Source organism: Chiloscyllium plagiosum, unplaced genomic scaffold (genome assembly GCF_037043375.1).
Source record: "Chiloscyllium plagiosum isolate Xiang-an unplaced genomic scaffold, Cpla_swu_hap1 HiC_scaffold_13, whole genome shotgun sequence".
Taxonomy (NCBI): Eukaryota; Metazoa; Chordata; class Chondrichthyes; order Orectolobiformes; family Hemiscylliidae; genus Chiloscyllium; species Chiloscyllium plagiosum.
Genome location: NW_028270151.1, coordinates 79953634 through 79967598, shown reverse-complemented (window position 1 = coordinate 79967598; position 13965 = coordinate 79953634). Strand labels below are relative to the sequence as shown.

The 13965-nt window shown below is 41.8% G+C and overlaps 1 protein-coding gene across 1 annotated transcript in view; it reads right to left on the bottom strand.

The window, feature by feature from the left end:
- Positions 1 to 13965, bottom strand: part of crocc2 (ciliary rootlet coiled-coil, rootletin family member 2) — a 300372-nt gene that overhangs the window by 188124 nt on the left and 98283 nt on the right. Inside the window, exons 8-9 of the mRNA XM_043702904.2 lie at positions 10244 to 10350; positions 8495 to 8722 (exon numbers count right to left, since the gene is read on the bottom strand). Coding sequence (XP_043558839.2) covers positions 8495 to 8722; positions 10244 to 10350 — 335 coding nt within the window. The remainder of the gene's footprint in view (positions 1 to 8494; positions 8723 to 10243; positions 10351 to 13965) is intronic.

Here is a 13965-nt window from a genome sequence, read left to right as displayed (position 1 = left end):
CCCAATCTCCTTCTGTTGGGGCTTTTTGTGTTCTGCACTAAAGGCATTGGTGAACATCAGCACACCATGCCATTGTGCAAAGTCCACCAAAGGATGTTTAGATGGATCAAGGAAGATTTTCTTCAATGCCCCATTCCAGAGTAACGTTTCTGGTCATGAAAGAACATCTCAAGGTCAACCTTCAGGAATGTATGGAACTTATTTTAAAAATCAGTCCCTGCGAACTTTGTCATTTAAACAATAAAACAATTGCACCTACTCTCTGTCACCTTTTGTGGGCAGGCTGATTATCCTTCTTCTTCAAATATCATGGATTTTGCCTCCATTTCTGATTCTTTCTGGGTATTCCATGTCCAAAGTATTCCCTGTCTACAATCAGAAAGTCTCCTACACTTTAATTTTGTCAATGACCTTAAATTCATACTTTCTGTTCCCAGCTTCACGGAACACCAGAAATAGAATTGTCTTGAAATTTATCAAATTTCTTTGCAATTTTGGATGTTCCCATCAAAACTCATTGTAATGTTCTCTCCTCATAGCCAAAGTCTCTGGTCTTTGGTGTCATGTAGCTGAAACTCTGCTTGACTTTCTCCATCATCTAAACATCTTCCTAAAACCAAAGTGCCCAAAACTGGATGAGGTGTAGTAGACATTTTTAAAAAGTATTTTACATAAACTTCTGTCAAATTAATGTTTCCCTTGAATGAAATGAAAATGAAATCTCTTAGATGGGAACCAGTGGGATTGCTAGATTGCTGGGGTCGTGGCAATGTCGCTGGGTGAGTAAATCAAGGTACACAGGCTAATGCTTTGGGAACAGGAGGTTCAAACCCAACCATGGCAGATGGTGGAACTTGAATTCAGTTATTAGATCTGGAATATAAAGCTGGTCTAAGTAATAGTGAGGCGAGTGGTTGGATGCTGCCTGACCTGCTGCGCTTTTCCAGCAACACATTTTCAGCTAAGTAATAGTAACCCCACCAATTTTCATCGATTTTGTAAAAATCCACCTGTCTCACAAATCACAGAATAATGGAATCACAGAATTGTTACAGCGTAGAAAAAAGCCACTTGGTCCATCTTCCCTGCGTTCGCTCCTTAAATGAGCATCATTATCTAGTCATAATCTCCGGTTTTGTCCCTATCTCTTATGTATTATTTTCTATCCAAATAACCTTCTAATGCTCTATTGAATGTCTCAATTGAAACTGCCTCCACCACATTCCCAGGCAGTGCATTCCCTACTCTAGCTACTCGCTGAGTGAAAAACATTTTTGCTTACTTCACTCTTGCTTCTTTTGCAGATCATAGAGTCCAACCAGTCCATGCCAAACATATTCCCGAACTAAACTAGTCCCATCTGCCTGCTCCTGGCCGATAGCCCTCCTAACCTTTCCTGATCATGTACCTATCCAAATGTCTTACAAATGTTGTAATTGTACCCACCTCCACCACTTCCTCAGAAAATTCATTCCATGTACAAATCACATGTTAATCTTTTTAATAACTTCTTCAAAAAACTCAATCAAGTTTGTGAGGCGTGATTTTCCTCACACAAAACCTAATCAATTTTTGCCTCTCTAAATGTCCATAAAACCTGTCTTTTATAATCACCTCCAACAATTTATCCACCACTTACAGGTCTATAGTTCCCTGGTTTCCCTTTACAGCCTTTTTTAAATCAAGGTACAACATTAGCCACCTTCCAGGCATCAGGCACCTCATCCATTGTTATAGATGATACAATTATTTCTGCAAGGGTCTCGCAATTTCCTCCCCTACTTCCCACAATGTCCTGGGATACAGTCAATCTCAGGTCACGGAGATTTATCCACCTTTATATTCTCCAAGACTTCCCAAACTTCCTCTTCTGTGATGTGAAATGTTTTTAAAACAAAAGTTTATCATTTCAAATCTACATCTTTTTGTCCTTGCTCCTTTTAAGAGCAGGAACAGTTTTTCTCTATCTACTCTATCCAGTCCATGATTTTGAAAACCTCAATTAAATCTTCTCTTAGCCTTCTTCCTTCCAAGAAGAATAGCCCCATCTACTTCAATCTAACCTCATAACTGAAGTTCCTAATGCTTGGAACTGTACCTGTAAATCACTACTGCTTTCTCTCCAATGTATTCACATCATATAATGTGGTGCACAGAACTGTACACAATACTCCAGCTGAGGTCTAACAAGTATCTTGTACAAGTCAACATTACCTCCTTGCTCTCATACTCGATGTTGTTATTGACAAAGCCAAGGATACTGTGTGCTTTAGTAATTGCTCTCTCAACCTGCCCTGCTGTCTTCAATATTCTGTACACATCTATAATCAGGTCCCTCTGCTCCTGCGCACTCTTCAATGTGTTCACATCTTTCATCACAGAATCATAGAATCCATACAGTGTGGAAACAGATGATTTGGCCCAACAAGTCCATACCAACCCTCTGAAGAGTAACCCACCCAGACCCATTTGCCTATACTCTACATTTCCTCTTTGATAGAGCATTGCAAAACTAATCCCACTTGCTTAATTTTCTCCCTCATAACCTTGTGCCTCGCTAAGCCTCAAATATTTTCTAATTTTCACTGAGAAGACGATCTTTGCCTCAGCTCCTTCCTGGGTTGATTCCATTCCTGTGCAATATCTGTCCATTGTAGACAATTTAATAGTTTATTTGCCATGATTACACCATTTACCAATTTATTTTCTTATTCATTCATGGGATCGTGGATGTCACTGGAAAGGCCAGTATTGATTGCTAATCCCTAAATGTCCAAAGGTCAGTTGAGAATCAACCACATTGCCTGAAGGTCTAATACACCAAATCTACACTACTCCCTGGACACTATCCTGCACATTTTTGAACAGTGGGATGAAACCGGAGCACCCGGAGGAAACTCATAAAGTCGTGCCCAAAACTGTACACAGTACTCCAACTACTCATGACTTTTAGCAAAGGAAATCTGCGGTCTTTACCCAGTTTGACCTACATGTGACTCCAGGTGGACAGAAATATGGTTGAGTCTTAACTGCCCTCTGAAATGGTCCAGTGTGCCATTCAATTCCAGGGCAATTAGGGATGAACAAAAATGCTGGCCTTGCTAATACTATCTACATCCCATGAAAAGTAAAGACAAATTAATTTAAGAATACAATGCATCTAGTTTACCTTCTACCAGGGATGGAAATCTGCCACCCCTACTTGGTCTGGCCTACATGTGACTGCAGACCTTCAGGCAATGTGGTTGATTCTCAACTGACCTTTGGACATTTAGGGATTAGCAATCAATACTGCCCTTTCCAGTGACATCCACGATCCCATGAATGAATAAGAAAATAAATTGGTAAATGGTGTAATCTTGGCAAATAAACTATTAAATTGTCTACAATGGACAGATATTGCACAGGAATGGAATCAACCCAGGAAGGAGCTGAGGCAAAGATCGTCTTCTCAGTGAAAATTAGAAAATATTTGAGGCTTAGCGAGGCACAAGGCTATGAGGGAGAGTTTAGTTTTAGTGGGATTAGTTTTACAATGCTCTATCAAAGAGACAACACAGATTCAAGGAACCAAATGGTCTGTCCCAGTGCTGTAAATGTTCTAAATCCATGCAAATTGCTCAAAACAATATTCAGACTGAAGCTGGTTTGTTTTAACAAAATAGCAATGGTGTCTACATCCTGGCTAGGATATGTTCTACTATACCAATTGAAAATCAAAATCTCATTCTTTTTTAAGACATCCTGGCTTAGTGTGATGATAGCACATCATCTATCCATTCTACACATCTCTCTGCATAACGTTAGTGGAATAAAAATGGAGAGAAATATAAAGTGGGGTCCTGGTACTTGAGCATCTATTTTCCCTGATTGCACAAAGACTCAAACTCTACGCCATTGAATTTGTTGGGTTTTTACTGAGGCACTCTTGTCGCTTCCTTGCTAGTTCTGTTTCACGGAGATAACAAGCTTTTCAACTCTCCCACCAGATGGGTTCATTTTGAACGATATGCTATTAATTACTGTTGATTCTGCGGCTGATTGAGTTACACAGGATTTGATAAGATCACATTTTGAGTTCTTCCAACATTGCTCACCTGTGGGCCAGTGAAATGCCTGAGGTGGATTGGAGCATAACTCAACAATAGGGTACCCAGATTCGATTACTGGTCTGTGTTGAATTAACTAATCTAAGGTAATATATTAATAGAATGGCAAAGCTGCCCTGGGTTCCTGCTTCGAATCAATATTCCCAGACCCCCCAGAGGAAAAAATACATGTGCGTATGTCCTAGATTATTGTCGTCAGTCTGTCTTCACCAGAGGGATAGATCTTGTCTTTGTGGAACAAGATAAATCAAGTAAAAGCCAATCAGCGCTCCTTTAAAGTCAATAGAGACAAGAATCTGGAGCGATGTAAAATGGGCTGCTGACACATCATCATCAATCTTACACTATTAGGTAACTACACGATCTACCCCTAAGAGTGGGCAAGAAATCACCTTTCTGTGCTGACCACACTAAAGTTGAGGGACAAGTCGGATTGACTTACTGTTGCACAGAACAGCTAGTTTCCACTCAGTTCCAATCCCCTGTCCTTTCCTTGTAACCCTGTAAAGTTTACTTGACAAAAAACTATTTCAATTCCCTTTAAAAACCGTTATGGGTTTTGCAGCAATTTTTCATGCCTTAACAACTCTCCAAAAACACAAAAACTATCCTACCCTTTTGTTTGGGGGTGGGGGTGATGGTGGTGGTGGTGGTGATGGTCTTATTATTAAAAGAAAAGCAATAAAAAAAGTTGGACAAAAAACTAGTTGTTCACAAATTTTAAAAGTAAATCCTGCATGATCTCATTCCTCATTATTCCTGTAACCTCAGTCTCTAACTCTGAAAAACCTATGTCTCTCATACATTTCTTGTGCCAATTACTCATACTTTCAGTTTTCTGGGTCCCCAGCTCTTGAATTCTCCTCTTGCTCCTTTAAGACCTTTCTTAAAACTTACCTCTTTGCCCCCATCACTCTACCTAACAATTTTTTCTATTGCTCAGTGTCTGTCTTTGTTTGATTACACTCCTGTAAAATTCTTTCTAGTATTTTCCTATAATAGGCTCTCTACATATTACAAGTTACTTTTGTAGCTTCTATTTCTCATTTTACACCTTGATGATGTCTGCTAAAATCACAACGTCACATTCCCCATTTAAACATAGAACATAGAACATTACAGCGCAGTACAGGTCCTTCGGCCCTCGATGTTGTGTCACCCTGTCATGCTAATCTGAAGCCCATCCCACCTACACTATTCCATGTATGTTCATACGCCTGTCCAATGACGACTTAAATGCACTTAAACTTGGCGAATCCACTACTGTTGCAGGCAAAGCATTCCATACCCTTACTACTCTCTGAGTAAAGAAACTACCTCTGACATCTGTCTTATACCTATCTCCCCTCACTTTAAAGTTGTGTCCCCTCGTGTTTGCTGTCCCCATACTTAGAAAAAGGCTCTCCCTGTCCACCCTATCTAACCCTCTGATTATCTTGTGTGTCTCTATTAAGTCACCTCTCAACCTTCTTCTCTCTAATGAGAACAGCCTCAAGTCCCTCAGCCTTTCCTCGTAAGACCTTCCCTCCATACCAGGCAACATCCTAGTATATCTCCTCTGCACCCTTTCCAAAGCTTCCACATCCTTCTTATAATGCGGTGACCAGAACTGTACAAATACTCCAAATGTGGCTGTACCAGAGCTTTGTACAGCTGCAGCATAACCTCCTGGTTCCGGAACTCAATCCCTCTATTAATAAAGGCCAAGACACTGAATGCCTTCTTAACAATCCTGTCAATCTAGGTGGCAACTTTCAGAGATCTCTGTACATGGACACCGAGATCTCTCCGTTCATCTGCACTCCCAAGAATCTTACTATTAGCCCAGTACTTTGCATTCCGATTACTCCGTCCAAAGTGTATCACCTCACACTTGTCCACATTAAACTCCATTTGCCACCTCTCAGCCCAGCTCTGCATCCTATCTATGTCTCTCTGCAACCTACTACATCCTTCGTCACTAACCACAACTCAACCGAACGTAGTGTCTTCTGCAAATTTACTAACCCACCCTTCTAAGCCTTCATCCAGGTCATTTATAAAAATGATGAAGAGCAGTGGACCCAACACCGACCCTTGCGGTACGCCGCTAGTAACTGGACACCAAGATGAACATGTTTCATCAACTACAACCCTCTGTTTTCTTTCAGCAAGCCAATTACTGAGCCAAACTGCTATGTCTCCCACAATTCCATTCCTCTGCATTTTGTATAATAACCTATTGTGGGGAACCTTATCGAACGCCTTGCTGAAATCCATATACACCACATCAACTGGTTTACTCTCATCTACCTGTTTGGTCACTTTGTCAAAAAACTCAATAAGATTCATTAGGCACAACCTACCCTTCACAGAACCGTGCTGACTGTCTCTGATCAGATTATTCTTTTCTAGATGGTTATAAATCCTATCTCTTATAACCTTTTCCAACACTTTACCAACAACTGAAGTGAGACTCACTGGTCTGTAATTACCAGGGTTGTCTCTACTACCCTTTTTTATTTTGAAGACAATCAGCCTTATTCATCTCATACCTCACTGGATCACTTCAAAGTCTGATATGTCACACAGCTTGTCTGACATGCAACATTGGACAAGCAGAAAGTTCCTTTGCTTAAATCTTGGGAAGACCAACATCATTACCTTTGAACCACACCACAAACCTATTTCCATCCATCATTTCCATCTTTGGGCTGGTGTGGTGGCTCAGTGGTTAGCACTGCTGCTGCTGCACAGCATGTGGGACCTGGGTTCAATCCCAGCCTTAGGCAACTGTCTGTGTGGAGTTTGCATATTCTCCACATGTCTACATGGGTTACCTCCCATGGTCCAAAGGTGTGCAGGTCAGGTGGATTGGCCATGCTAAATTGCCCATAGTGTCCAGGGAAATGCAGGGTTACAGAGATTGGGTAGGGGGTTGAGTCTGGGTGGGATACTGTTTGGGGTGAACTTGTTAGGCTGAATGGCCTGTTTGCACAAAGTAGGGATTTTTTGGAAACTATTTTAATCTTCGGAAGACTGGTAGAAATCTTGGTGTAGTGTTGTCCCCAAAATGCATTTCTGACCATACTTCTGTACTTCCTACTGTCAGCTTTAGTATGACCCTTGCTATGACCCTCCCTTGGCCACCTACTGCTGAAACCCTGATCCATACTTTTAATTTTACCTTAATACTCTACTGCTCATCAGGCAACCTTTCAATCTTTCACCCTACGTAAACTTGGACTCATCCAACGATCTGCAGTTTGCATCTTAAGTGGCTGCAAATCTCACTCATCCACTGTGCTTATCAATGTTCATCGGTTTACCACCTGACAGTGTCTCAACTTCAAAATACTCAACTTTGATTTCAAATTGTTCCACTACCTTCCCATTCCCTGCTTCTGTAATTTTCCCTGGTGCAGCAAGTCTCCACACTCTTCCCATTCTGGCTTGAGAATTCATGATTTTGAACTCTCCACCGCTGGTGACCATGCTCTCAGTTACCTGGCCTGACAACCTCTTGAATATCTTTCCTAAGTCTCTCCATCTCACTGCATATCGCTCTCTCTCTCTCTTTCTCCCTGTCTTTGTCCTTTATGTTAGGCTGCTCCTTAAAAACTTCCATGAGGTTTTTGGTCATTATCCTCATAGCTCTTTCTGTGGGTCAGTAGCAAAAATAGTCTGACTGATACATTTAACAAAACATCCAGGGTTGTGTAAGTTAATCTTGTTGTTTTGGTCCCATACTGGAGTGTCATCTTGTGCACCAAGTCAAGGGACTTTCTACCCTGCTCTGTCCAGTCCTTGCGAGAGGCAAAAAAATAAAAATCCACCCTCATTAGGAAATAGCAAGTCTGCAAATTTCCTCCCTGATTCCTTCAGGTATCAAAGCTACTCCAAGAGTCCACACTGATCATGTCCCACATTAATTGGTACCCACTTCTAACATGATGCACTCCCCATTCCAGCCAGGAGGCAGTCCAGCTCTTTCTTGAAGACAGCATTTTCAGATGGTCAACCATTGAATATTAACATGCAGCATATATATCAGTATGATGCCCCCAACGCCTCATCAGGCATAGGTTCGGGGCAGCACGCAAATATATTTGCTGCATGTTAATGTGCAATAAGGAACATAATACAAATATGTAAAGCTCTTAACCTTGAAATTCCTCTTGCACAAAATAACCAAAGCCTGCAAATTATTAATCAGTTCATAGTCTGGACACTGAATTAATAGCCCTGATTATTTATAAGATTGAAGAAAGGTGTTTGATATGAGACCTGGAGAGGCCATGTTAGTGCTCAAGGAGAATCCTTCAAAGGCTGGAATTGTGATGCATCACGCAGGTGATACATCGAAAGCTCTTGCCTACAATTGTATTGAGTGTTCTTTTACCCACCTTGCATGGAGCTCTGCTTTATCTACATCACACTTGCTCTGCAGTTGAATCATCTCTTTGACCTTGTCACGTAGCTGCTGTTCAAGCCGCCCACTTTGTATCGCATGCCTCTCAAACGTCGAAGTGGCACCCGCCCGAGATAAGTGCAGGTTGGAGTCCAGATTATAGCAGGCAGTCTGCAGGCGCCGAGAGTTTCGGGTAAAATCAGCCTTCATCTCCAGGAGGCTCCTGGTTGCAAAAGTGGGACAACAGACATACTCTGGATCATGGCAGGCTCATTACAGCATGAACACAATCAGTGTCAGTATTTGTCAAGATGTAGGAACAGAACCACAAACCCTGTCACTTCCTTTTCTCTCTTTCCCACCTGGCTCAGAAAGTTTAGCCATTGAGCAACAAACATTGATGGGGGGGGGGGGGGGGTTCAGATTATAAGGAATGATTATGTTCATTTGCCATGTTCTCACTGAGAGAAAAATGGTTCAGGAGCATATGATTGCTGTTTTTAGAAAGATAAATGGGCTAGGTAATGCGTAATAATCTGTTTGAATAGCCAATCACATTGAACTAGAGAACACAGCCAAAGTGGTGGTAAATTCATAACTAATGTGCAGAGACAATATTTTGATGTGCAAGCAGCAAATTAGTAGAACGAATGAGTGCTCGAGAGATGGTGGAAGTATTTATTATCGAAACACACAACAGATCCCAAGGCTCACCATCTCTGCCTTATATCTCAGTTTGTTATAAACCAACAAATGATGATGATTGCTACAATCCAGCCACAACTCCCTGATCACTGTACCATGAGACTACCAGTTGGGAAAAGACAGCACAGTAGTTCAGTAGCAGTTCTTATGAACACCATATGTCCCAAAGTGCGCTCGTTAATGAATTACTGTTGGAGTAGTGATCGTTCTATTTTAGGAAAACAGCAGCCAGTTTGTAGATAGCCAGTTCCAAACATAACTACATAATAATGACAAGTCTGGTTTTTGTGACATTGATTGAGGGATCAATATTGACCAGTCACTCCCCGAAAGTTCATCAAAATCTATTACATCCATTTTAAGGGCCATACAAGGCTACAGTTTAACAATTTACCTGAATCTCGACTTGTTGCACCTGATTTTTATGTTCAAGTCAAAAATAAAGTACCTGAGCTGAAACTCTCTGATCCGAAGACAAGAGTGTAACCTACTGACCCACAGGATGATCTTGTTTGCTTTGTTTTCAGTCTAGCAACTTCTGTGCTCCTGTCAAAGAGGTGCCCAAATGCTATTTCATGAGATGTGGCCATCACCATGCAATGCCCTTGAATAGAGTGGCTTGCTTGGCCATTTCAGAGGGCAGTTAAGAGTCAACCACGTCATTGTAGCTACAGGAGATGCATGTAGGCTAGCCCAAGTAAGGACAGCAGATTTCCTTCCCATTAGTGAGCTAGGTTTTTTTTACAATAGTTACCATAGTCACAATTAACAAAACTAGCTTTTTATTTCAGATCTATTAATTTAATTTAATTACAGACAACTGCCGTGGTGGAAATTGAAACTTTTCCCCACCAGACCATTTACCTGGATTTGTAGACTATTAGTGCAGTGACAACACCGCAATGCCACTGTCTCTGCATGTCAATGCTGAGTTAATTGAATGGGGCCATGATTGGACTCAGTGCTTTACTAAAGGGAGGACTCGCTCTATCTCGCTGTGGATATGCTGTAGCACCATCTATCGGCGTACGCGACTTACCGCTCCGCCCCACTCTTCAGATCACTTAGCTCACTGCGGACTGTAGTGACCTGCTGCCAGAGGGCCAGTAGTTTGCCACGCTCAACACAAGGGCGCAAGCCATAGCGCTGAAAAAAATAGAGCAAGAGACAAAATGCACAGTCCTCCTTTTAAAACTTCCTGGTAATTTTTGCTTCTTTCCACATTACTCTTTAAAGGACAATTAACATCTGTATTCAAAAATGAGCAAGATGATTTGGTTCCATTATACCATGTAAAATCTGCTCTAAAAATCACAAAAAAGTGCTACCTTTAAAAGACTTCCTCAGAAGAACAGGTGGTGCAGTGTGCTACAGTCCATTCATGAAACCTGAGTCATTGCGGCAATTATACTCTTGCATGCTGGAACTATGGAGAGTGAAGGTGGAGGTTCCAAATTTCTTTCCACCACATGGCTGGCCAGGAATTGCTCCTGCTCTTAAATCCTGCCGTTGGCATGTGCTGGAAGCACTTGCAACTCTATACTCAACTTGTTTGTTTGCATTGTGTACACATCTGCCTTGGCCATCAAGTTTCGGGTTTGGGTCTAGAACCTGGAGTTTCTGGCTCAGAGACATGGCCCACTGTGCCACAAGACCACTGAGGAACACAGAATGGCCTTGATGTTTTGGACAGAATATTCTGCCCATCTGGGTAAACAAATAAAGCAGTTAACAAAAAGCCGAAAAGAACTGCGAATGCTGGAAATCTGAAACGAAAACAGAAATTGCTGGAAAATAGAACAAAGAACAAAGAAAATGTACAGCCCAGGAACAGGCCCTTCGGCCTCCAAGCCTGATCCGATCCAAATGTACTGTCTAAACCTGTTGGTCAATTCCTAAGCATCTGTATCCCTCTGCTCCCCAACTACTCATGCATCTGTCCAGACACATCTTAAATGAATCTACTGTGCCTGCCTCTACCAACTCTGCTGACAACATGTTCCAGGCACTCACCAACTTCTGTTTAAAGTACTTATCCCCCTTCAACTTTTCACCTCTCACCTTGAAAGCATGACCTCTCATTATTGAATCCTTCACCCTGGGAAAAAGCTTATCTCTATCCACCCTGTCTATATCCTTCATGATTTTGTAGACCTCAATCAGGTCCCCCCTCAATCTCCTTTTTTCTAATGAAAACAAACCTAACCTACTCAACCTCTCTTCATTGCTAGCACCTTCCATACCAGGCAACATCCTCGTAAACCTTCTCTGCACCCTCTCCAAAGTGTCCACATCCTTTTGGTAATGTGGCGACCAGAACTGTACACAGTATTCTAAATGCGGCCGAACCAATGTCTTGTACAATTTTAACATGACCTGCCAGCTCTTATACTCAATACCCCATCTGATGAAGGCAAGCTTACCATATGCCTTTTTGATCATTCTATCCACCTGTGCAGCAACCTTCAGAGTACAATGGACCTGCAATCCCAGAACTCTCTGCTCATCAACTTTTCCCAAGGCTCTTCCATTCACTGTATAATTCACTCTAGAATTAGACTTGCCTAAATGCATCACCTCACATTTGTCTGGATTAAACTCCATCTGCCAGTTCTCCACCCAAGTCTCCAGTCTAGCTATATTCTCCTGTATTCTTTGACAGTCCCTTATGCTTTCTGCTACTCCACCAATCTTCATGTCATCTGCAAACTTGCTGATCAGACCAACAGTGCCCTCTTCCAGATCATTTATGTATATTACAAACAACAGTGGCCTCAACACTGACCACTGTGGAACACCACTGGTCACCTTTCTCCATTTCAAGAAACTCCTTTCAACTACTACTCTCTGTCTCCTGTTGCTCAACCAGTTCTTTATCCACCTAGCTGGAACACCTTGCACACCATGTGAGTTTGCTTTCTCTATTAGTTTACAATGGGGAACCTTATCAAACGCCTTACTAAAGTCCAGGTATATGTATAGGATATCAACAACCCTTCCTTCATCTATCAACTTGGTCATTTCCTCAAAGAACTTTATTAAGTTGGTAAGGCATGATCTCCCTTGCAACAAAACTATGTTGCCTATCACTGATAAGGCCATTCTTTTCCAAATATAAATAGATCTTATCCCTCAGTACCTTCTCCAGCAACCTTCCCACCACTGACATCAGGCTCACTGGTCAGCAGGTCTGACAGCGTCTGTGGAGGCCCACAAATGCTGTCAGACCTGATGACGTTTTCCAGCAATTTCTGTTTTTGTGATTGAAACAGTTATAGTGTTGGAGTATGGGAAAACGGGTGAGATCATACTGCTGTCTAATCAAGCTACTGCACTTATAATGTCAATATTTTTACTGCTGCTTGGTCAGCTGTGCAGAATGGATGGTAATATATTTCTTGAATAGAGTTAGCTAGTGTCCTGATGACAAGGCCATTGTCCTGGGGACTGGTACGGTATTGTTAGTCCATGATTTCCCTGAAATGCCTTGTTAGTTAGTGCATGTTGGATAAGAGAGGTCCAGGGCTGATCTATGAAATGTAGTGGTTAAGTTGAGCATTTACTTTAAACAATAGTTGACTTGTCCTGATCACTGTGGTTGAAACAGGTCCTATGTTTCTTAAGTTCAATATATAGTTTGCACACTGTTCCCCCAGTATAGACAGATCATTTTTTCCACAATGAAACCACCCAACTCCAACAAAACAGAGCAAGGGTTGCTTTAATGTCCTTCATTCAAACTCTTCAATTCATATAGCTACAGCAGAACAACTGGTTAGCAAGGTTAGATAACATGGAATCGAGGATGAATTAGCCTTGGATACAAAACTGGTTTGAAGGTAGGAATCGGAGGCTGGTGGTGGAGGGTTATAGGTCCCTCCTATAGGAAAGATGTTGGGAAACTTGAAAGGGTTCAGAAAAAGTTTGCAAAGAATTTGCCAGGGTTGGAGGGTTTGAGGTATAGGGAGAGGCTGAATAGGCTGGGGTATTTTTTTTCCCCGGAGCATTGGAGGCTGAAGGGTGACCTTATAGAGCTTTATAAAATGATTAGGGGCATGGATAGGGTATACAGACAAGGTATTTTCCTCGGGTGGGAGAGTCCAAAATTAGAGGGCACAAGTTTATGATGAGAGGGGAAAGATTTAAAAGGGAACTCAGGGGCAACGTTTCATGCAGAGAGTAGTGCATGAATGTGATGAGCTCTAGAGGAAATGGTGGAGGCTAGTACAATTACAACATTTAAAAGGCATTTGGATGGGTACATTAATAGGAAGGGTTTAGTGGGATATGTGCCAAATGCTGGCAAATGGGAATGGATTAATTTAGGATATCTGGTCAGCATGGACAAGTTGGACTTAAGGGTCTGTTTCTATACTGTATGACTCCATGACTCTCTGACTACAATCAAATGGACCAAGAGTATAACAGCAAGGTTCGATACCTTTTCAACACAGGAGAGTACAAGGAACTCTCCAGAGATCTTATTCCAATTTTTGAGGAGGGAGTCAAAGCTCATTATTCTTTGCACAAGCTTTTTTGTAACAAACAGAACTGTATTAGTTCTTCCTGTCTTGATTTTATATGGGCAGCCCAAGATTCACAAATCAAGTGCCTAACTAAGACCCATTACCTCACTAAAATGTTCTCCAACATAGCGGACAGTTCAACACGGGCGGCACGGCAGCACAGTGGTTAGCACTGCTGCCTCACAGCGCCTGAGACCCGGGTTCAATTCCTGCCTCAGGCGACTGACTGTGTGGA